We start from the raw sequence: 23,455 nt of genomic DNA on the forward strand, positions 1-23,455 counted from the left end.
GGGACTCTGCTAGTGGTGGTATGAGTGAGCTTACACACATGTAGCATTACTACCAAAAGGAGATTTTTCTTTGAAATTACTGAATTTAAATGGCTTTTAAAAAATGATGTAATGGGTTGTCTTAGTTTCAGCTGTGTATAACAGCATTCATAGTATCTCATGGCGTATGTGTAGTATTACTAAATTGGTCAGTGCAGGTAAGGTTATGTCAAAAGGACTATTGGAAACTTTGGTTTTGTCCAGCTGCAGTCATATTCTTCACAGGAGCGACTTGCTTTTTTGAATTTCACTGATTTATGTAAGGAAGGAGAACTTCCCCACAGATTTGAAAATAGTATGTAGAAACAATCTTTAATGTATACATATCTGAGAAACAGTAAATGGAACAACTACATGGAGGGGGGCGGCAGGGGAATAATGTATTCTGGTCTACTTTCATTTCCCCCCCCAACCAAACAAGAACACATCCAAAGTGTATTTGAGCTGAAAAAAATAAAAATGATGAGAACTGAAGCAGCACGTGGGGAAAGGGCAGAGCAGCTGGAACAGGCTGACACTAAAAGTCAGATTTCATATGATCTACTAAACCGAGAGGCCACTTTGGCTTTAAGTTTGAAAAATATTGACTTTATGCTCAAGAGTGCACAGGGAAATTTTTATACACGATTGAGATGAAATGTAAACCTAGCTTCATGGTTCAAGCTGCTAAATAACAGTTTCAAGTAAACACAACCAAAGGTGCAATGATTGCTTTAGCCAAAAGGAACTAACATTACAACACTCTGTGGAGGTTTGGGTTTGTTTTTTTAAAAATCCTTTTCCAAGTAAATCTGATTCTTTTAGTTGCAACATTTATGACTTCCTAAGCATCACATGCCTTCTAGATGTACGTTCTCTGCACATTGACTAATTCCAGTATCACTAGAGCTGCTGAGATTGTCTTTAGCTGCTCTCTAATGACATCCTCATCCTCAGTAGTAAGATAAGGGGAAGTGCCACTAACAAAAGTTGGAACCTTTGAACTAACTTTAGAACTAAAAACAGACCCAAGAGGATAAAACAAAGAAAGGAGGAAAAAAAAAAAAAAAAAAGATACACCAGGGCAAGTTCAAACTAATGAGAAGGGTTAAGAAGCATAAGAAAAACGTTTTAAAGTATTTAATATTTTAATTGTTATTAAATACAGGAGAAAATTAATCAATCGGGAGAAGCTTTGCAATATTTGAATATCAAATTCTGAATTACTTTAAACCTCATTTAATATTAAAAAGACATTTTCAGCAGTACTCCCATGGTTAAAGTGTGGCTGGCATTTATTTGGAAAATTTAAACAAGCATGAATGTTAGCACAGTGTAAATTAAAGCACAGCATAACCACTGAAGCCTAAACCAGACACCTTGTGAGGCCACACCTCGTACATCTTTCCTTATTCATCCTGTAATAACACCCTTCAGTAAGTTCACATGGAATAGACCCCCTTCCCCCCCGCCCCTGTGCTGCTGTGGCAGACCTTTCACACCTCTGGCCTTCGGTACAGGTGCAAAACTCCATCCATGCAAAATCTTTTAAGGTCAGGATTCAAGTGGGCTTCAGCTTCCCAATACAAGAACCAACTCTGCCAGGATTTTACGCAGAGATAGTTAATATAAAGTGGTTGTTAAAAGGCAGAAAAGTGGCAACTCAAAGAAGGGTTAGATGTTTTTCCCTGGTTTTATACATCCAGAGATTTAATCCTGCAAACAGTTGTTAGCGCTGTCAGTTCTGTGCAACCCACTCCGGTAGAGATATGCATGAGTGAAATTACATTCAAAACAATTCTCTGATCTAAGATTACATGCATGTTAGGGCCATGTCATGACCCTGCGAGGTTGGATTACCCCCTTCCCTGGTAACTAGCTGCTGTAAGGAAGGAGGTACAGGCGAGGGATAGAAATGACCATCCTGTAAGCAAGATACAGGAATGGAGGTCCTGAAGGAACAGGTTTTTGGGAACGGCTATGCTACAAGACTGACCATGCACACTAAGCCCACTGAACTTAAATCACTGCAGTGTATCAAGTTTTAAAGTGAGCTCAAACACTATTTGCTCTAAAAGTTTTAGTAGTGTTTGTTATTTGATATTTTGGTACTTCGAGTATTTATAGTAAAAGAACTATGAACTCTCCTATTTCAGCGGTTTTAATCATGGTCATCTCAAGCACTCCCATGGCTAGAAAAAAAACCCTCCTTCACTTCGAAGAGTTGACTATTCAGTAGGATAGAAACAGTTGTGACATCATGTGATTGCTACTAGGTGAAGTATTTAACGTTCAGAACAAATCTTTAATGCTTCATGACGTAAATAATTTAGGTGGTGCTCAGAAGTCCATCACATACCTCAAAGTATATTTTAAGAATAATTTAAACAGAGATAAAATTCAGTTGGGTTGTTATCTAGGTTAAAAGACATTCACATGAGTAATTTTGCTAAACACTGCTACTTATGTGAGAAAGATAAGCCAAAAGGCATCTCAAGTTTCAAAGACCTAGCCCATCACGTTTCCACCTGAAATTAAGCTTTAATCTCTCATTTCCATCCGAAGTCACTAGATACTGATTTCTACCCAAATGACTTCTATGCCCAGGCCAAGCAACTATTCCTGTGCCTGGGACAGGCTGACCAGCAGGTGTCCCCAAAATCAAAATAATCACAGTTAAAGCTTCAGAAATCTTCAGCGTCCCTTTGAGCTTTCCAAGGTATGAAGCCCCAGAGGCCATGAACAGTCTCACTGCTTATTTACATTCTTGTAAAAACTCAGGTTCTGAACTAGGGAATATTTGACTGCTGACATAAAGCACTTTCATTGTCATGAAAAAATTGTCAGGATAAAAAGTCCATTTTTTATGATATACTGCCTATTGATTAAAAGTTTAAACAAGGAACTATCATTTTTCAAAGCACTCTTGTTTTTCCCTAGAAGGGCGATTCCCCCAGCAAATATCACCTGTGACAGTTGGAAGTTGAAATACAAGAGGCAAAACATTTTCCAAACTATTATCAATTATATTGACTTGGACATTACCAAACCCACAAACTGCAGGGTTTTTTTTGGTATGCCAAATACTGCTTTTACACTTCTCCCCAAACTGTTTTAAAGCTAAGGACCTTGCAGTAGGTTGTAGATGCAAGAGGCTGATTGGCAGTGAAGGAAAGAGGACAGTCAGGTTAGTAAGAGGCATAGGAGACAGACTATGAGCCATGTGTTCTAGCTGTGCCTTTCCTCCCTAAAACCAGCAGAAATTTAACTTCACCTAATTCTGCATAAAACAGACTAGACTAGTATGTAGGAGCAAGATGACTTGGAAGAGAGACTGTAAATGACTGCAGATTGGTTTGGAACCCATCTACCTGTTTCTGGAGGGATTACCTAGCACATCTTTATCTCTACCTCCTACCTTGGGTTCTGGAGATGTCAGAGATGTACACCTGGGAGCCTGTAAGCCTACTGCATTTGTACTAGCCTACAGATGTAAACCCAAGTTACACTGACATTTCTGAGCAGAAGGACTATTAGGTGCTGGGAAACGGGAAGGTCTACCTTTGGAGACTCGGCTTTCTTGCTCAAACATTCTGGTTCCTCCAGGATACTCTTTTTATTACTTTTGTACCTGCATTTTGTGTCCATAGATAAAATGAATGCTTCGGTCCTTCAACCCTGCAATCAGGAAACTTTGAGGTAAATGGAAAATAAGTAATTTCCATTCCCAGCCACACTGTCTGATGACCAGAATGCCAAATTCCTGATACTGTTGCTTACATGAAGATTCACGTAACATGTGGTTCATCGCACAGCATCAGTTCTGCTTACCAGAACTGGCCCACGGAGCACTCACATTCCATGGCGCGGCTCCTCGCCAGCCTCAGCTTTTTAAGGGGGCTGACAACTTCATGGTTAGAAGACTCAAGAACTGTTTAACACAACTACAAACAAAAGCATTAAAACGCACAACCATGAAGTTAAAGATGACTGCACAAAATTCGGTGAACTGGCATGGAAAGTTTATCCACTTCATAAATATATACATTTATATAACAAAGGAAATTAACACAAAAATGTACATATTTGCAAATCTTGTATTACACAGGTAAAAACATTGTAATGTTTTAAATTTATTGGAATACGTAAGTATTTTTACAGTTTAAAAATGTTGAGTATATGGTTGGAAAAAAAAAATAAAGTAAATATCTAAATAGGGCCCCAAAGATAGCATGCTGTAAATATAACTGTCATGTCACAATGAAGTCAGATATTCCAAGACAGAAAAATTCACTCTGTAAACAGTACCTGTAAATACTGCAAGAACCTACAATTTGCTCTGACATACAAATTATCTATCTGCCAAAAACATCGTCTGTTTCAGGACTAACAGGATTTTTATTTTTTTTTTTAATTATTAAAAGTTTTGTAAACATTATTAGAGTACAAGACCATTATAACAGTACTTTAACGGTACTTCTAAATCAACAAAGTTACCTAACAGGTCATTAAAATAAATGTCTCCTGTTTATTAAAATTTAAGAATAGGATAATTTTGGCAGATATATGTAGCCCTTGGTTTTTGGATACCTGTCCCCAAAAATCAGGAAACAAATATTACAAGCACCCAATGCCTATCACTGATAGTCTGATAGTGCTGATAGTATGTTAAAATAAGATTTTATTTTGCACACAACTACAAACTGAGTAGCAATTTTAATAATGGAAAAATTCTTGGTGATCTACAAGAAGCAGACTAGGTCAGTGTGTATTGCCCTAGGACAGAACAGAATGCAATGGGCTGACAACCTGATCCTAAGAGACTGACCAAAAAAGATTCATGGAGTCATAGTAGCATCACTCTCATGGTTTCAGGGCTTTTTTTGTGTTTTGTTTGAAAGAACCTCTGATTATAGCAATGTGAGAGAAAACCACTAGTCAGTTGGGGGTACTCAGGCTCCCTCCCTTCTTCCTTAATCTTAAGTAGTCCTTTCTCTCTTCTTATACCCATTAAAAATACTAGTGGCATCTACCCTTCCAGTTCAGAACTAAGTAATGGGGCTCCCATGAAAGCCAAATGGAAATTATTCCACGCCCATCTGAAGTGAACATCATGAAGTAGTATGTGGGATGCCACAATGCTATCAGTTGGATAGTATCCCAATATTGATTACTGCAGACATTGTAATCAGAAGTTACATTTATGTATGAGGTGGCTTAAAAAAATAAGCCACATTTCCTCATCATCTTTACCTATAGTAAACCAAATTATTTGCACAGAAGTCTTCATTATTTACATGTCAACTATACAAGCAATACAAAATCTCTCAGCTGAGCACCAGTGCTGACTTAAGGAGTAATACCTTCAAGTCAGAGTATTAGTATTCCCTGTCACGAGTGAATTCTGATATCCTTTCAGAAGTTTCCATTTTCTGTATCAGTTGTGTTCAGACCACTTCTTTGTTCATGTTCATCTTCCACATTCCAAGAAGATTAGTAATAGCAGCACTTTTATAAAAGGTGTAGGTATCGTGAACAGTTTTCACAGCATAATCAGTTCAGATCTTTTTAAAAGACCATAAAATCCACTGATCTGGATTGTAAGGCTTTACTCATTAAATGGAGTTCATGTACAATTCGTGGAAAATAAATGGTTAAAACAGATTCAGTTTCTGTGTGCAAACAATGGGATGTCCAACAGTGGTAGGAGCCCACATTTAATTAAAGGGCAGCAGGGAACCCATTTGTCCCAGGAGTCAGTGAATTGTGCCCAGTCATGTCACCTTGGTTTAGAGTAACCGTAAGGACACCGAAGAATCAGGCTGTCATGACCAGGTAAGACATGAGTGCTATAGTATTCGACCAAACTTCCCATGTTCAAAAACATGATGTCAGAATCCAGGTAAAATTTGCAATCCTGTTGTAGAACAAACACATATGTAGTCATTGATAGTAACTTTTCCAACTCATTGTTGAAAAAAAAAACCAAACCCCAAAACAACAAACCCAAACAACAAACCCCAAATCATCATCATAACTAAGAAGTTCTTTCAAACAAGCTACTGCTTTGCAATCTAGTCACACAAATAAGACCAAATTAAACTCAGGAATATGAATAATTCCTTTCTTTAGGATTTGACTGGAGCTGAAATTGAGCTGTGAACATTTACAGCTAGTTTGTCTTTTGCATGATACAGCAACTAGAAAGCCCAGATCCGAGTACTCAAACTCTCATCCTAGACCAGATATTTGTAAAATCAGCGTATTTTTTACTTTTGGGAATGGGAACAAGTTTAGACTTCAACTTGCTTGTTCCAATGTATACCTATACACATGTACCCTTTATGCACATATGTATATATGAAATGCATACATAGCGTAGCTACTAACCTTTTCAAATATTCTGTAGTTTCTCACTTTTTCTGCAGATTTATCCCATACAACCAATACCTTGAAGAAGAAAAATGCAACATATTCAGTCTATGCTAGTAAGCTCTTCTAAGTCAATGTATTATTAAAGAATTAGTTACAATCCAGCCTAAAAAAATAGTAAGTCACTGACATTATGATAGTGATTGTCTCAGATTTTCTTGCTTTGAGTACATCTAAATTTTTTAAGTACTTTATCATATATAACATACAGTATCTCCACATCAAAAAGGTTTCTGTGAGGTAGAATCCGCAATTGCAAGTTACCTTTCCAGGCTTAGTAGATGAGTTCCTAATACAGTACAATCCATTCTGCGGCTGTCCCTGTGGGCTACTAGCTTTAAACGTCCTAAAAATAATACAGCAATTACATATATCAGCATTTTATGACTCAGATAAGTAAAATGTCTAGATTCTTAAAATTCTTATTACAAATCTCTATTTTGGTTGTAATAATTCATAGTACATCATAGCTGAAATAATTTCACTGTTTAGCATCCGAACCAGCCTAAAGCAGCACAGAAGATCCGGCTTTCTGTCCCATCTAGCATCCTGGAAGAACGACCTTCTCCAGATGGAGCAAAATCACTTTGCAAGTACTATGCATTTTCAATTGGTAGATGAGCACTGAACTAACTTCTCTAAAAAGTGATTTCCATACTAAAGGAATTTTAAATACTTTTATTGTGTTTTTAAACACAAATTGTACCCATCAAAATGATCTTTGGACTACTGTTCAGTGCAGAATTTTGTAGGACTTCTAAGAACTGTTTTAAAGTCACATTCTACCTTTCAACTTCAAAGGATTCAGAGGTATTAAGAAATATGGAAGTAGGCAGCCCAACCTGTAAAAAGTATGGAGAAAATAAAACACTACGTAAGTCAGTGACAACTCAAAATGCTAGCAACTTTTATGCAAATAAGCTACAGCCATCAGTATCTGAAATTGTTAATGGTTATTTAATCTTTACATTCAATATTAAAATCTAGAGTTCATCAAGGCATTCCTTAAAGCTCAATAATTTTTTTATTTTAAAACAGAAATCATAGTACTGCGTTTTTAGAAAGTTTTTTTTTTTCCTGAAATAATGCATTTAAAACATTCCCAAAAGTATACATAAGTGAGGAAAAAAACCCACCCTCTTCGAGAATGGATAATCTACTTGATCTTACTTTTTCATAGTCATCATCAGAATCCTCATCATGTTGGTTTGGCTTGGAGGGTAGTGCTGGTTTTTCAAATGAGAAACTTCTAAAACTCTGTCCGTCTGGTGGTGATCTCCTGGCAGAAATAGAACAAAAACTAAGGACATATCCTCAGGAAAACAGAACAAATATACACTAAACACTGAAGGGATAATAAAATGATAACTGAAGAACAAGTTCCAGTTTAGCCCCCAAATCATGGAATGGTTTGGGTTGGAAGGCACCTTCAATATCACCTAGTTTCACCCGCTCTGCCACGGGCAGGGACACCTTCCACTAGACCAGGTTGCTCCAAGCCCCATCCAGCCTGGCCTTGAACACTGCCAGGGATGGGGCATCCGCAGCTGCTCTGGGCAACCTGTGCCAGTGCCTCACCAGCCTCATGGTAAAGAATTTCTTCCTTATATCTAATCTAAATCCACCCTCTTTCAGTTTAAAGCCATTCCCCCTTGTCCTATCACTACATGCCCTTGCAAACAGTCTCTCTCCAGCTTTCTTGTAGGCCACCTTTAGGTACTGGAAGACCACAATAAGGTCTCCCCAGCACCTCCTCCAGGCTGAACCACCCCAACTCTCTCAGCCTGTCTTCATAGGAGAGGTGCTCCAGCCCTCTGATCATCTTGGTGACCCTTCTCTGGACTCACTCCAACAGGTCCATGTTCTTCTTATTTTGGGGGCCCCAGAGCCGAATACAGTACGCACAGATTAATTTAGGTAATCACAGATTAATTTAGGTTGGCAGGGACCTCTAGAGATCATTTAGGCCAAGGTCCTGCACAAAACAAGACCAATGAGATCAGGTAGCTCAGGACAACATGTCCAGTCAAGTTCAAGTATCTCCAAGGATGGAGATTTATTCCACAGGCACGCCACAGCAACTTGTTCTGGTGAAGTTTTTCCTAATGTCTAGCTGTAATTTCCCAGCTTCCAACTTCTGCTTGTTGCCTCTAATCCTACCACTGTAGACCTCTGAGGTCTTGCTTCTTCTCCAGACCCACCCATTAAGCAGTTGTAGACAGCAGCAATTTCCCATTAGCCTTCCTAAAGGTTGAATGAATCCAGTTCTCTCGGCCTCTTCTGGCATATCATGTGCTGCAGCCCAAACATCTCAGTGGCCTTCCACTGGACTCAGTCCTGTATATCAGTGTCTTCCTTGTACTGTTTTTAAAGGGTTTACTACTTGTTCTTCAGAGCTGATAAATCATCCAATGGACCGCAATATTTTTATCTGATTCATCGCCATAACTAGTTACACATGCCTTACTAAAGCTGATCTTAATATAAAATGAAACACATACCCCATCTCCACAGAAGCCTAAAATCTTTTTCACAGTCCACTGAGGTTCGGACATAAAAGTTTCTTGTTCACTCTCAGCAAAGGCTATGAAGTCTTTAAGACACACCTGAAAACTAATGAACTACAGGTTTTGGTGTAATTTTTTAAAGTTTGGTTTATCTACTATTTCTTTCTATACTATTTTAAAACCTAAGTTCATGCAAAATTTTCAAATTGACAAATACAGAGGCTGAAAAGCACAACACTGTCAGGGAGAGAGGGATGGTGCAGGGAAGAGAAACAGATGTTGATGTGAATCTGAGAAATATGTCCGTCAACTAATTAATTAATACACAATGGAAAAATTTAATAGCACATTGTATTTTCATACTTACTGTAACTGGGGACATGAAAACTTCTCTGGTCTAGGCTTGATTACAGGGGGCTGGTGGCTTGGCACAGGTGGCTTTGGGAGCACTGGTGGCACAAACTGTCCAGGTTTACCGTGTTCTCCTGGCACTCTGGGCTCTACTGTTTTTTCAGTAAACTGTGACAGCTTGGGTTTACTGCTTGGTAGTGGAAGAGGAGTTCGTGGTGAAAGGTTTAAGGTTTTTAGCTTCTCACATCCTTCTGGAGTAGCAAGAACTTGAGCTAGAGGCAGAGGCTCTGGAGGCAATGAGCATGACTCTTTGACACACAGAGGCTTTTTGAAAAGAGGTAGAGGGGGTACAGGGGGCAGCTGTTCACTTAGTCTCCGGCTTGAAGACTGAATCTTTAAATTAGGTTCAGCTCGGCACTGTAACTGGGGTTCTCTCACATTTAAGAGATCCTCTAGTTTGATATCAGGTAAGCTTCTTTTAGGAGGCGGTGGTGGTACTGGCACAGTAGATTTGCCACCAAAGGAATTTGCCCTTGATTCTGAGTAGGCAGCTTTTCTGACATGAGGAACTGGTGGAGGTGGGTAGGCTGGGGGCAGGACCATATCTGCAGAAAGAAAACACCCAAAAAACACAGATTGGAAACACAGTATGTCAAGAAATGAGACTTTCCAAATTAACGTTCTATGTGATTTCAGATATTTCATTGGCATCTGGTCTGCTAGTACCCAAAATGTTAGATAGTTGTTTAACTTTCAGCAAAATTCTGGATGTTGTGTGTAGGAAAATCCTGCCACTTTTATTTAGGCACGGCTTATGATGACTTCGCAAAGAGTTTTCCCTTTGCTAAAAATAAAGAAAAAGAGACTACATTAAAAGCATTACCCCTCCTCCAGACTGATGACCAGATACAGGTCCTTCCAGGGAAGGAGCCCTGCAGGAAATAATGCTCTTAAAGGAATGTAACACTTCTGAAAATTATTACTGCTGTTACTAGGAACTTTTGACCCTAAATACCTCTCAGGATAAGGTATCTGTACATTGCTTCACATAGTTTACCTCCTGCAATGCTTTAGATATGACCAAGCCAAAATAATAATCTGGCATTTTACACTAGTATGAGTATTACTGGGGGCCTTTCGTGGGGCCTTCTGTGAAGGGAACGAAAGAAATCACATACCATCTCTCATTATGTCAGAAGTATCTGGCTGCAAGTAAGACTCATCTTCTTCCTCCTGGTCGTAATCTGCACATAAAAAAAATAAACCAATGTGTCAGACATTGGTAAGTACTCCTGGAATCACAAAAGAGTACCGAGTACTTACTGCTTTTTAATAAACAAGTATTTTTTAGTTAGATTTTTTTTAAAAGAGGTAGAAAATTAAAAATTTTGGTCACACCTCTGCTATTTAGATAAGTTATTTCCCTAAATTTTATGTCAATCAAGAAAGTCATCACTTACAGCAATGGTAAATGAATTACACTGCACATTAGATTTTTTCCATCCTTCAAGTTAAAAATTACTTTCTGGTGACACTTTCTAGTAGCCTTCCTCAGAAAAATTCCAATCAGTTGCAGAGACACAACTACATGGATGCACTGGAAAAATCAGTTGGAAAAACCGAAAAAAACCACTGCCCAAAACCCAACCCTAACACAGCTACATTTATGATTTCACAATAAAGAAGGCTAAGCAAGCCTAATGATCTACAAACCAATTCATTCTTTTGCCTTGCTCTGGCAACAAAAAACCCCCAAAAAACAAAAACCAAACAAACAAAGTACCACAAGTATCTTAAATTGTTTCAGTGTTGCCTTTAAGTCATAATAATCAAGACATGAAAAACATGCTACTTCTAGGCAGAAATTTATCATCATTGACTATGATAGGAGCCTCAAGGACAATATGCAGTATTTCTCCAGAGAAATGCACAAAAAGAGGTAAGACTATCTGATAAAAATCGGTTAGCTCTTCTGTTTTCCTAATTTAAACTCCTGCTAAGCCTCAACATAATTTGTATTGCGTACAACCCTTCTCTCCCATAAACACAGAAGTACTAAACTACAATCCTACAAGAAATGCTAATGAGTCTGTTTTCCTCTGCTTTGCAGGAACTGACCCAGATTTCCTAAAAAGACTCACTTGTGCCTTTTTATCCTCATCAGGAAAAGTAGTCAGGAATTTCCTTTCAGGAAATGAGAGTATTTGCTCCAATCAACCCTGCCGTTAGAAATCTCAAAGGGCAGATGGGAAAAGGCCTAGTAAAGGAACTATGTTGAGACTTGAGGGAAGCTTCTCAAGTTGGGTTTATTAACACAGTTCTTGACTAGGAAGGCATTGCTGAAATATCCTGTGAATGCCTCTCTTTCTGCTTTCTGTAACATCCTCACTTCTATTTAAAAAATAAACTCAGCCCAAACTATTGTGAAGCAACTACTGCAATGAACAGGTATCAAACTTTGAATAAAAAAAGCTATGCTAAGAATGAGATTTTCAGAGTCTGACTTTAAAAAGCTTGGAAGTAATTGAAGCATGTTATCCTATGCATTTCACATAGGCCCATCCCTATATCTAACGTAAGATCTTCCTGAACTGCAAGGATGATCAATTCTGTTTCATACTAAACAGACTACAACACAAATGCAACAATATCCCAGTATGGGTGACTGCTTGTTTTGCAGTACAGGTGAATTAATTTCAGTCTAGATAGGAGGTAATTGGCTCCACAATGTTTTACTGTGTTGTCTCCACATGTTTTCAGAACTTACTTATAAGTGAATAATATCCTATTATTATAATTACATTCAATTACCATCAGAAATACTAAATTATGATAATAAAGAAAATGTTCTCTACACTATGTCCTATGGACATACTCAAAAGTTTTATCTTTTTGCTAGATCTAAAAACTATCCAACATGCAGTCTTAATAAAAAAATTTAAGTAGTATTATTAGTGTGTCAGGCACCTCCTTGAAAGATCTAAATTTCTTTAGTTAACATTTATTTTTACTAATGGCTTATAGCACAGATTATCTGCTTCTGATTTAAAATTGTAACTACACACCTTGCAAAAAAAAAGAACTTACAGTTGTAAATTGCATCAGTTTGCTTAAGCTGTGGGAATAATTCCTGCAGAAGCCAGACAAGCTAAAGAAGCAAATAAATAAAACTTATTTATCAGTGTCTAAATTTGTCACCTTCATTATCTGCTGAATGATGAGAATACTTAATATCAATGGGACGTTCTACTGAGCCATAGAAACTGTCTGCATCAGAGCCAGAGTCACTGGAAAAGAAAAGACAGAGTACCTTCTGCATTACTGTGGTGTGGGTCTTGGAACAGTAAACATGTCTGTTAGAAGGACTGCAGCACTGTAAAGGAATACTGGAAAACCAGAAGCAATCTATTCCCATTTCCCAGCTAACAGCCAGATATGTTGCTGCTGTCTTTTAAAAGCTTTTATTTATTTCACACAAAGCTGACATTTTAAGGTTTTTTTAGTAAAAAACTTATTTTTTGTCTTGGTATTCTTTAAACTATGTATCAGGAAGGCCTTTCATTCTCGGGCCTTACTGCACCTGTTTTTATTTAACAGTAATTCAACTGTAGGTGCAAAAAGTCTATAACACCACTGTCAAGAGATAGTGCAAAAGGGATATAAAGCAAATAAAGATTAAGGGTTTATACCTGAATTCTGTTATTGTTTCTTTCTTCTCATGGTAGTGATCAATTTCCCTCCGCAAGGACAGCATCCAATTCTAAATAAGAATAAAAACACAACATTCAACACATCCATCTTTAAACAGTTAAACAAAGATGCACAGCATCTGCCCTCTGTAAGTACAGAGTACCTGTGCAAGGAACTTGCACTGAAATAGTATTTAACTGTAACACTATACTGGGAGGACTTATCAGTCAAATGTTTTGGCCATCTAAAATGCTATAAGAAGGTATTATAATACTAAGCTTTGAGTTTGCGTGTATCAAGCTGTTATTTCTAAAGCCAGGTACTTGTTCATGGTATGTTCATAGGTGAGAGATTTCACTGAACAGTTTTTCATCCTTCCATCATTCAAAGGTTTAACATACAAGTATTTTGTTCCTTAGCTAAAAACCCCCGAGGAATATGGGGAAAACCATGCCATCTAGTATGTCGCTTATAGCCGTTTCCTAAATTACAACTTGAACTAACACTAACTTAATAGTTAAAACTTCAGACATGATTTTCAGAGGAGTCCAAAGAACTAGGTATACAAATTTCAGTGACATCTGAATATCCAATTCATTTAGATTTTAGGGAAGTCCAAGATTCTCTTTCTGCTTCAAGGAAAAGTATATTGCAAAAGAAGAAGAAAGTGACCTTTCTCTCATCTTCAGAAGAAGCTGAAAAAAACCAGGTCCTATGCTTCTTGCTAATGTGAACTAACTTGAAGGGAAACACATTGCTCGATGTTGTCTCCTCAGCAGCTCGCATAACCCTGAAAAACAGAAGCACCAATGCAAAAAAACCTTTAGCTATGAAATCAAGGCTGCTGAGCAATTCGTGAAGCTCTGATAGGAAGCAGTTTTACTTACCTCATAAGTGCCTTATGAAAAATAACCCCCAAGCCCAAGAAAGCACCACAAAAATCCCCATATGTGTGTTTGTAGTACTTCTCCATTAAAGTTGTAGAAAGGACAATGCAGGAGTGCTAACAGGAGAAAGAGAACTACTTAAACCACCAGCCAGACTTATAAATGGATGTTTTGACCTGTTCAATAGTTTCAATGAGTTGCATTAATTCACAAGCTTCACAACATAGTAAGAACTCAGGGAGCCTTGTGATCCTTATTTCAGAAAGGCACAGAGCAAAAAGCAAAACAGGTTTTCCATGAAAATAAAGGTGAAGTAATATCAACTTAACTTTTCTATTTTTCCCTTATAAACACTTTCTTGCACTTTTTTATTACATTAAAACAAGCATAACTCAGCCTCTTCCAAAACCTGTATTAGATGTTTTGCTTCTTTCTGTTTTTTCCCCAGAGGAGTCTCCAGTGAGGAAATTCCTTCCACACACAAAAATCTGGCTGCAAATAATTGCTGTAAAGCTTTGGAGCAAATGAGGAGACTAAAGTCCTAAGACTGTGTGCAATCTAAAATTAACATTTATAAGATGTATTCAAGCATAAGCCTTAGAGATCTCTGATAAAAGTTTTTACAATCATTATGGGCCTTTCTTCTTGTTCCTAAATTTTTAAAATTTCCTCAAAATACAGCATTTCCATAAGTCTTTAATATGTAGGGAAGGTAGCTTGTAAATGTAGAGGGGGAAAAAAAAATAGATTCTTAGAAACATTTGACTTTTGGTTAGTTACCTAATCAAGGTAACATTGTTTTGAAGAAAATATATCTAATAAACACCTTGAAGCTGCCATTAAGAACAATGTCAACTGCAGAATTCTTTCAGAATTAGAAATTGCATCTTTTTTATAACCCCAATCCTACTTTCAAACAGGAGGTTGTAATTTTCTGCATCTGCCCAGTCCAAACAAAGCCACAAATAGAACTGTAAGTTACTTCCCTATGTAAGGCTAATAAGGATGTTAATGTAGGAAGTACCCATTCCGATAGCACTGGTTAACTTGAAAGCAATTATTTTTGTCTTCAACCTAAAAAGCAAATATTATGGTTTATAACATCTAGCAAAACGAGTCAGACATTTTGCACATGCATCTTCTCATTTATCACTTCCATAGTTGATTCAGTTTTGACACTAGCATTACTGAATCAGTAAGTCCATAAATACTCTTTTCTGATTCCTTTCTATTTTTGTGGCAATAACTGAAATCACTATAGAACAAAGATTGTTAAGTCTGAAAGAATCCTCATCTACCTGGATGTGCAAAGTCTGCATTAAGTCACTAACAAGAGTAAGCCCATGGCAATTTTAACAGCTGTACCAGTTAAATTACAAAAGATGAAGGCTATACACTTACAAAGCACAGGAAACATCATATATACAATTTGAAAGGAATACATCTCTTGGAATCTTGAGATCAGTGCCTAACCCAAACAACAGACGTAGCTGTATTTAACTTCACTGGAAATGAAAACCGTAGTCCTCTGCATTAAGTAAAAGGAGCTTGGGTATTAAATAATTTCTTTGGTACTCACCTGTTGTAACCATTCAAAGAAAATGCACCCTGTGGGGATGCAGATGTGCTGCTCTTAAAATAGTAAATACAGCCCTCATGGATAATCACAAATCTCAATGGCCCTGAAAAGAAAAAACACGAGCAATATGTAAAGCCAAAGTCAGTACATTAACTAGAATCTCTTAACTTGGGTAGAATTATTGTTTAAGATTTCAGTAATCTTAATAATCATTATAAAAGAACACAAACCAGTCAAAGTGACAGCTTGTGATGATCAGTCACATGGTAAAGCTGTCCATTCACAGAGCTTCAGAACTAAGGGTAGTATTTACTTTCCTCATTTGAGAGGCATCTGATCTGATAACTTCAAAAGAAGCTTAAGAGAATGCAGATCTGACCTCCACCTGTGCTCCTTGATTACAGGAATAGGGTAATGTAAGATCGCAACCTAAAACAAAATGGGAGGAAGCTAGCCAGAGGCTACAAATACATATTTATGTCCATCCCAAAACCACCATGACAGTATCTCACACTCTTCTTTCACCTCAAGTACATAAAACTGCCAATAAAATAATGTTTTATTTTGGTTTTTTAAAGTGACTAACACTCCTTCCTGTATCAAAGACAGTAATTGTTGTCCTTAACTATTTAAGTATAGTTTAGTTATGAACAGGGATAGCAAACAAGTAGCATATAAATAAACCCAAAGTCTTAAGTTTTATCCATGTAAAAAGATTCTGATTCCAGAAGCACTTACTGGTTTTAAGTACAGCCTAATGTTGGCAGTGAGAAAATTTCCATTTCACAACAGCAGCATGAGATGGGGATATTTTTCCAGTACAGAATAAAAACTGGGAAAAAAAGCTGAGTACGAATTTATTTTAGAAAAGAATATCTGAAACTGATGCACATCCCGGGAATCTGTTTGTCTTTAAAAGCTTACTTGTGAACGACTTGACAGATCTAACCAAGTAAAAGAAAATCAGCCACAGCATTTATCATCTAAGACTTACAGTTCCTAAGCAATTAAAGGAAATTCTTTCAATATGGGTTCATATATATCATTCATACATACATTCCAGTTTGACATATATCTATATATTACTATTGTAATCCACTATAGACAAAGTAACTGGAAGAACAGCTTCATCAAAGTGTCTGCTAACATGAAATGTGTTAAATGTCCCAAAAGGCGAGCATTTAAAAATTTACTTAATACCTTATTCAACTTACACTTCAAGATCTGCAGCTGGGTGCCTCCTTTTTTATGAAGATACCCTGATTTGGTCACTCCTCCAGGCATCGTCAAAAGGTTTTGTGCTCCAATTGCCTTCATTGGGACTGGCCAGACCTGCTGCTGTGAGGCCATCATTCTGCAATTTAGGATGATTAAAAACAGTTTAAAATTTAGATTTTACTTTAAGAAATGAGTACCAAGAAACAAAGCTTGTTCCCTTAAACAAGTTTTCCAAACAACTAACATGCTTCAGCAGTCAAATATGTAGCACAGACGGGTGTTCATAGATTCCAGGAAGTTTGTAGTGTTTAAAAAACCCTGGTGCAAAAAGTCCCAATTTATTTTTATACAGCTCTCAAAAGTGATTGACAGTTGTTGAAACAATGGAATAGTGCTTAGCAAATGTTATTTAAGTATTTATGTTTTAAAAGTGCTCCAGATAACATTGTTAGACTTCATCAGGCAGGTGACTAGAAAAAAAGTATCAGTTTCTTCCCCTAAGTTCTACGCCACACATGTATACAATGTAATTTTCTGCACAAGGAGGGAATCAGCAGTCATATTTTAGTAACTGCAGTATCCCATACTATTTACTCCTTGTATTTCCATGGTTTATTCTGAATGAAAGTGTTAGCATATAATTTCATACTGGATGTCAACATGACCGCATCCTGTGCAAGTGAAGTTCATCTCAGATTGCTACAGGCATCCATTTGATTTATATATTATTAATGCCATGCTCCACCAAGTACCTTTGCAGTTACCACACTTTCTGCAGTCATCTTAAACAGGTTACCAAAAAAATTAGTTTCTTTAGTAGTATATTTCCACCTGATGTATCGCTATGAGCCCTTTCTTTCTTCAACTGGCAACAAAACTAGGCTAAAAAAATCCTACTCTGTAACACAGAAAAGAAATCACGCATGAACTGAATGGGAAGTTTGACCTAGACATAAAAGGTCTGTTGTCCTCAGGTGTAGGGCTAGAGACCTTTTCTAGTAAAAGGCAAGCTAATGAAGTTCAGTTAATTAGTTTCTGATAAATGAATGATGATTTAGAATTGAAAAGCTTTTAATGGATGACTGAAAAGTAATGGATCCTGTTTACTTCTTTCCCCAAAAGGGATAGTAACGGAAGTCAATAGTGTAGCTCAGTACAGGAATCCAAGAGCCTAAAGCACAACACAACTACCCGAGCACTAGTCTCTCCAGCCTAAGACAGCAACTTGAAGTACCCATACTGAAAAGAATAAGCAAGTAATACAGTTTTGTTGAGGGATTAATTGCAACAGCAGAGTACAGATCTGTCGTATATGTGTTAGAAAAAACAGAAATGCAGGTCAATTGATCTTTCAATGGATCACCTTAGGTTATAGATCTACCTGCTTACCCTTTGCTAATGATGCAGATGTGGGGAGGAGTTGAAATTGCTAGCTATTTCTACCAGGAGAATGTAAACTCAATTGAATTCTCTATGCATAACTTACCAAACTAGAACTTGCTCACAAAAATCAAGTTTTAGTCCCCAGTGTTGTAAAACAGGCACAAGCAGAGAAGATAGGGTCCAAGACTCTAGAAAGGTTCTCATAGCAGACACTGCAAAGCACCATGGTTTCCAATTTTCCTCCAGGACCCTCCTGCTCACCAAAAGCTAAGTTACTTTTATTGTATTCGGCTATATCCTTCCTTCTGCTATGTCCTCCCTGTTCTTATTATATGATTGAGATCTTTCCAAGCTGAGTTATTCCTTCTTCCTCCTCCCCCACAAGGAAATTTCTAGCAACAACATGTTAACAGGTCCAAGAAGGGGCTAGGCAGGTATTTCAAGCTTTTAAGAATTAAAAAAAAAAAAGCAAGAAAGTTACCCCCCTGCTGCACATACCCACCCCCACACCCCCCAAATCCTTCAAGTTTTTTCTCCATGTCTTACAGAAAAGTCAGTGAGGGAAATGGAAAGCATTAACTAGCTGGCTGTTGATGCCAAACCACACTGCAATACTGCTAGGAGTGATTTCCTTGAAATGAGGAACACAAAAGCAAATTCTGAGCTAAATTTTTCTTTTAAGAACAAGCACATCAACATTCTAATATTAGAAATTAATTTATGCTTAAGTTATTTCAGTCTTTTTCTAGTTATATTAAAAAAAAGATTAAGTAAAAATTGAATTTTTTTTATTCAGATAAATATACTCTGGTGTCAGTTTTCTTGAACTAACTCTAACATTAATGTCAATGCCATCCAGCACTTTGAAGTTCATCATGAGTCTTCAAATCCTGTGTGCTTTTACTACAAAAAAACAAAACAGCACCTAGCCTTTGAAGTGAAACTGTTTCAGTTTTATGTACTTAGATTGAAAACATATCAGAAGAGGCAGAGTTAAACATCTCAGAGAGGTTACCCAAAACAACCAGTAAGCTGAGATTTCTAGGAAGCCAATGACAAATGCTGGAGACAAGGGTATCCCACCCTAGGTAAATACAGAAAACAAATGTTTGACTAGGTCAAGTTGTTCTTCTGTACAGGAGCATACTAGTTAGACTACTCACTAAAGCATGCCTGGATGGGGCATTTTTTCCTCCACCTGAAGAGCCAGAATATCAGGCAGAAGGGTGGGGGAATAATCATGGAAGCAGAGGAGCAAGTGTGTGTGTGTGGGGGCGGGGGTGTGTGAGAGGGGAATAAATCCAGTTCTACAGTGTGATGACTAACTACAGGATTTAACTGAGGTGAAAGGACAGCAGAGTATCAGGGTCTGCTTCCTCTATTCACAATCATTTCTTAATTTTGACTACTGACTATAAAACAGCCCAGAGAACAGAGACCAAACCTCTCAACTTCCCCATCCCAGCTAAGTGGATACAAGAAGATGGGGCCGAACTCCATGCAACCAAGTACACTTTATATCAGCTAAAGAGCCCACCTAACATACTGGGTTTTTCAACAGATTTAGAGGCTGCTGTGCCTGATTTCTGGGTCTCACTGTGGCTTACAGCACTGCCCATCACATCTGTAGGCTCCTCAAACACTTTCATTTGCAGACACATAGGGAGGACTTTGGTATTCTAAATTGAAATGTTTCAGTTATGCTTCTAAAATACATTTTAACTACTTTGAATCTAGTCCCAAACAGATTTTAATTCTTTTCTTGACCGTACAAACCAACTCTGAAAGGACAGTAGATGCTGTTTTGCATCAAGCTGTTAGGAGAAAGCTGGCAAAGCAACGTAACCACAGAATCTTTATCGTAGAGATGGAAGGAAAGGTGAGTGCTCTTAAAGATTTTTCAGGTCTTAGCATCTACAACATGGCTGCCTTTAGCTCACTGAGATGCTTCCTTGGACTCTTGATATTCCTCTTCTTTTTTTAATACATTGATCGATGTTGCATTATCAGGTATACACAGAACTAACATTTCACTGCTTGCTATTGTGATCATTAAGAACAGAAAGATATGCCCAAGTTGTTTCTTACACAATCACATTCTTGCACTAAAGCCAAAGACCCCACTACACATTTTCACCCCAGGTACATAAGAAAAGTCTCTTCCACAGAGCCCACGAAGTGCAGTCAGCGCCAAGCCATACTCTTTTTCTGATGCTGGTCTTCTGTAACATCACCCATGCACTGTTTTGTGCAAGCTTCTAGTAACGGCTACACACTTAATTCTTCTTTTCCCTCACTGAGGAACTACATGAATATTTTTAAGTTAAGTTTTCCATCAAGCCCCAAAACCTGTGCCCGTTGAATCAACCTTCTCTCCCACTGAAAGAACACTGAACTGAACCCTCTGAACCATAAGAGGCTGGCAGCAGGCAGTGAGAGGCTTTGCATCACTTTGTTTCTCAGGTGATCCATGTGACATTTCTATGCCTGCGAGGGAGGTAATAGGCCTCAGAGTGTAGCAGAAGAAATGGTGGAACAGCAGTTTATAGGATTTGCTTCATCATTCAGACATGCTTATGGAAAGACAGAATGGTGCAGTTAGCACTCTTGAGCACGATACAGAGCTTATACAATTACTGTTGTAATTACTTCATATGTACAAACTGGTCTGCCAGACAAAAAAAAAAACCACAACAATTTGCGGCGTATTGTTAATGTATCAATAAAGTCAGTCCAAATCTACCACATAAGTATACTTTTCTCAAACACTATTACAATGAGCTGTTTTTTTTTTATTGTAAAGGACCATGAAAGTCAAGCAGCATGAAAAAAATATGAAATTAGACATTCATAGTATAACCTAGATGATACCAGTCTGATGCAGAACTTTCTCTGAATCATGACAATACTGTTACCAAGCTCAAAATATAAATGGAGTGTAGACTTCTATTATTGTGTAGTATGCAAATTAATACCTCTGTGAAGTAATTTTAACCTATCCCCTCAGTCAGTGTACATACAATAGCTACACTGGAGGCTAGGGTGTAACTTTACAGGCTAGAAGTCTCTCCATGAGTGAAAATAAAATTCTGCCACATTAAAAAATTGGATTACATTATAGAAGAACACTTACCACTTTTGGCCTTAAGAACTATTTGCATTCAGCCCAATTAAAGCAACAACAAGGTGATTCAACTAAGGATAGCATCCTGGAAGAGCTGTGAGACCTCAGTTCTTGCTTAACTTCAGCAGGAGCATATCGCAGATGTGATTACCTCCACAACTTGTGGTACATAAGCATAAAACCACATAACCCTCATCTCTGAAACTACAGCTGCTGACAGTTGTATTAAAAGTTCTCACTTGTTATAATAATATTTACGGTCTGTCCTGGAGCCCAGTTTGGTCATACTGAAATCAAATTAAAAAAAACAGCCTCCAAAGCTGCAGTACAAAAATGAAACCTGATCTGAATTTGTAACAAGCATCTCTATGCCAATTATGTCTGAGAACTTTCTAAAGTCCATGATGTCTCATAACCTCTAGTCTTTAAATTCTAATTTGAAAGTAAAACCTAGCAAAGCAAAATGCTAGTTTCCTTCTGAATATATAACTTAAATTCAACAATACAGATATAACAAATTACAGAAATGAATGCATTCCTCTCACAACGCAGAGGGAGACTGAAGGTTCAGTCTCTACAAAAGTCTTAACCAAAAATAAGGCAGCATTACATACAGCAAAACTAAAATAAAAGCTTCCCCAATGTGCTCTTAACAATTCCAAACAAAAAACAGTTCTCTGCTTCAACCATCTAAACATTTACCATCTGTTCTTAAAACAGCTTTCTGCAAAATTTTCAGGTCTCTCTTTCCATTTATTAACCATTCTCCAGTATTTCTGAAACACTCCTCCATCTCTCCCCTACATTTTTGGCTACACATTCCATTTCTTAATACTTTTAACAGCCGCTTTTGTAACAGTCTCTCAGAAGGATTAACAGCACAGTACAAACATTGTGAAGTCAGCAGAACAAAGGGAACAGAGAACTAAGACTGACTGAGATACACTGTTCTAAGCAAGTTTACTCAGTTTAACTTGCTTCAACTTGCTTTTCCTTTCTGGCAAATGTTTTCAACCAACACTTGCTTCATCTCTTCCCCCTTCAATTTACCCTTGAATTTTCTGCACAAGTCAAAAGTATTTTACCTCAGATACCATATCTACTCTTAGGTTTAGTCTGCTCTTGACCTAAAAGAGAAAAGATGACAGAAATACAAGCCACAAATATACACTAACCTGGTGACCTTGCCTGATCGACACATAGTTTTTCTGCTGACAGTTTCGCCAAACGATTGTTTCCTTTGTGATGACAAAGCCATTAATAACTTATGGCCCCTCTCAGGCACGGCAGGAACATCTCTGCACTTCTCCCCGTTTTGTGTATTATAAGGTCAAAAGTGACTGCAATAGCTGCTGTATGTTCAACACACAAAAGGAAAAGAAACCCTGCCCCAAGTGCTTGTGCATCTGCGCTGCGGCCAAAAGTGACGCCTAGGCAATGACTTGTTTCCTTTGTTACTTCCTGTTTCCCCCAGTGTTAGTGGGCAGCACTATCTTTGTCAGATTTCCCAACTTCCCAGAGAGGTTATAAATCCAACCCTGCATACTTCAAGCCTCTGTCAGACATCAAGCCAGAAAGCAGAGAGAATTTTCTAGTGCTCACTTGCTTCCTACTCACCTTCCAATCAACTATTTTCCCATGGAAGAGTAAGAAAGTAGTCCTTTTTTCTTACTGTGTACTCAGGCTCTTACCAGCAGAGGCACAGTTCAGAAATGCTGCCTGTGCTTCTGAAAAACCAGTGCTTCAGGTACTCATATTGCACCACAGAACTAAGATAAGTATTTCATCTCTGTATTCTCCCCAATAGCTGGAGCTTGTCCTTCCCTCTTCAATCCAAGAAATTAAAAATAGCCATTTTGAAAGATTACACAGCTTTAAAGAAAGTCTTGCCTGTACATCTGATGCTACACAAACCACAAAAGGCAATAAAATTAAAATCCAAGAGGTTTACCATGCAAGGGCAACACTTCTACAGGACAAGTATCACCAACAGATGATGAAGAAATGCTATTGTTTTACACTTATTTTCATCTGGACCTCTTAAAAGGATTCAAGTGTTTCACTGACTTTGTCTCAAATCAAACAATACCTCAGGCTAGAAAGTTCAAATAAGAGAAAAACAACTACCAAGTTTCAGAATGATAGACAAAAATCTACATACATAAATATGCCAAGTAAAGCACACTTCATGTATTTTTGGAGAAATGGACACAAATCTGTGCTCCAAAATATAAGGAAGATGTTTCTATATAACACCTTTTCTTTT

At 37.7% G+C, this 23,455-nt stretch overlaps 1 protein-coding gene across 5 annotated transcripts in view; it reads right to left on the minus strand.

The window, feature by feature from the left end:
* Positions 1–4,023: 4,023 nt before the first annotated feature.
* Positions 4,024–23,455, minus strand: part of SH3BP2 (SH3 domain binding protein 2) — a 92,786-nt gene continuing 73,354 nt past the window's right edge. For 3 of the 5 annotated variants that reach the window (XM_056339406.1, XM_056339414.1, XM_056339423.1), the window contains 12 exons: positions 16,679–16,818; positions 15,465–15,567; positions 13,671–13,788; positions 12,998–13,068; positions 12,507–12,595; positions 10,487–10,552; positions 9,325–9,913; positions 7,621–7,729; positions 7,237–7,292; positions 6,715–6,796; positions 6,409–6,468; positions 4,024–5,935 (listed from right to left, as the gene is read on the minus strand). In XM_056339406.1, coding sequence (XP_056195381.1) covers positions 5,798–5,935; positions 6,409–6,468; positions 6,715–6,796; positions 7,237–7,292; positions 7,621–7,729; positions 9,325–9,913; positions 10,487–10,552; positions 12,507–12,595; positions 12,998–13,068; positions 13,671–13,788; positions 15,465–15,567; positions 16,679–16,818 — 1,621 coding nt within the window. In that variant the 3' untranslated portion in view covers positions 4,024–5,797. Of the gene's footprint in view, positions 5,936–6,408; positions 6,469–6,714; positions 6,797–7,236; positions 7,293–7,620; positions 7,730–9,324; positions 9,914–10,486; positions 10,553–12,506; positions 12,596–12,997; positions 13,069–13,670; positions 13,789–15,464; positions 15,568–16,678; positions 16,819–22,364; positions 22,841–23,455 lie in introns of those variants that run through there. The other 2 variants (XM_056339399.1, XM_056339389.1) reach the window with 2 other exon arrangements.

This window comes from Falco biarmicus, chromosome 1, assembly GCF_023638135.1.
Source record: "Falco biarmicus isolate bFalBia1 chromosome 1, bFalBia1.pri, whole genome shotgun sequence".
Taxonomy (NCBI): domain Eukaryota; kingdom Metazoa; phylum Chordata; class Aves; order Falconiformes; family Falconidae; genus Falco; species Falco biarmicus.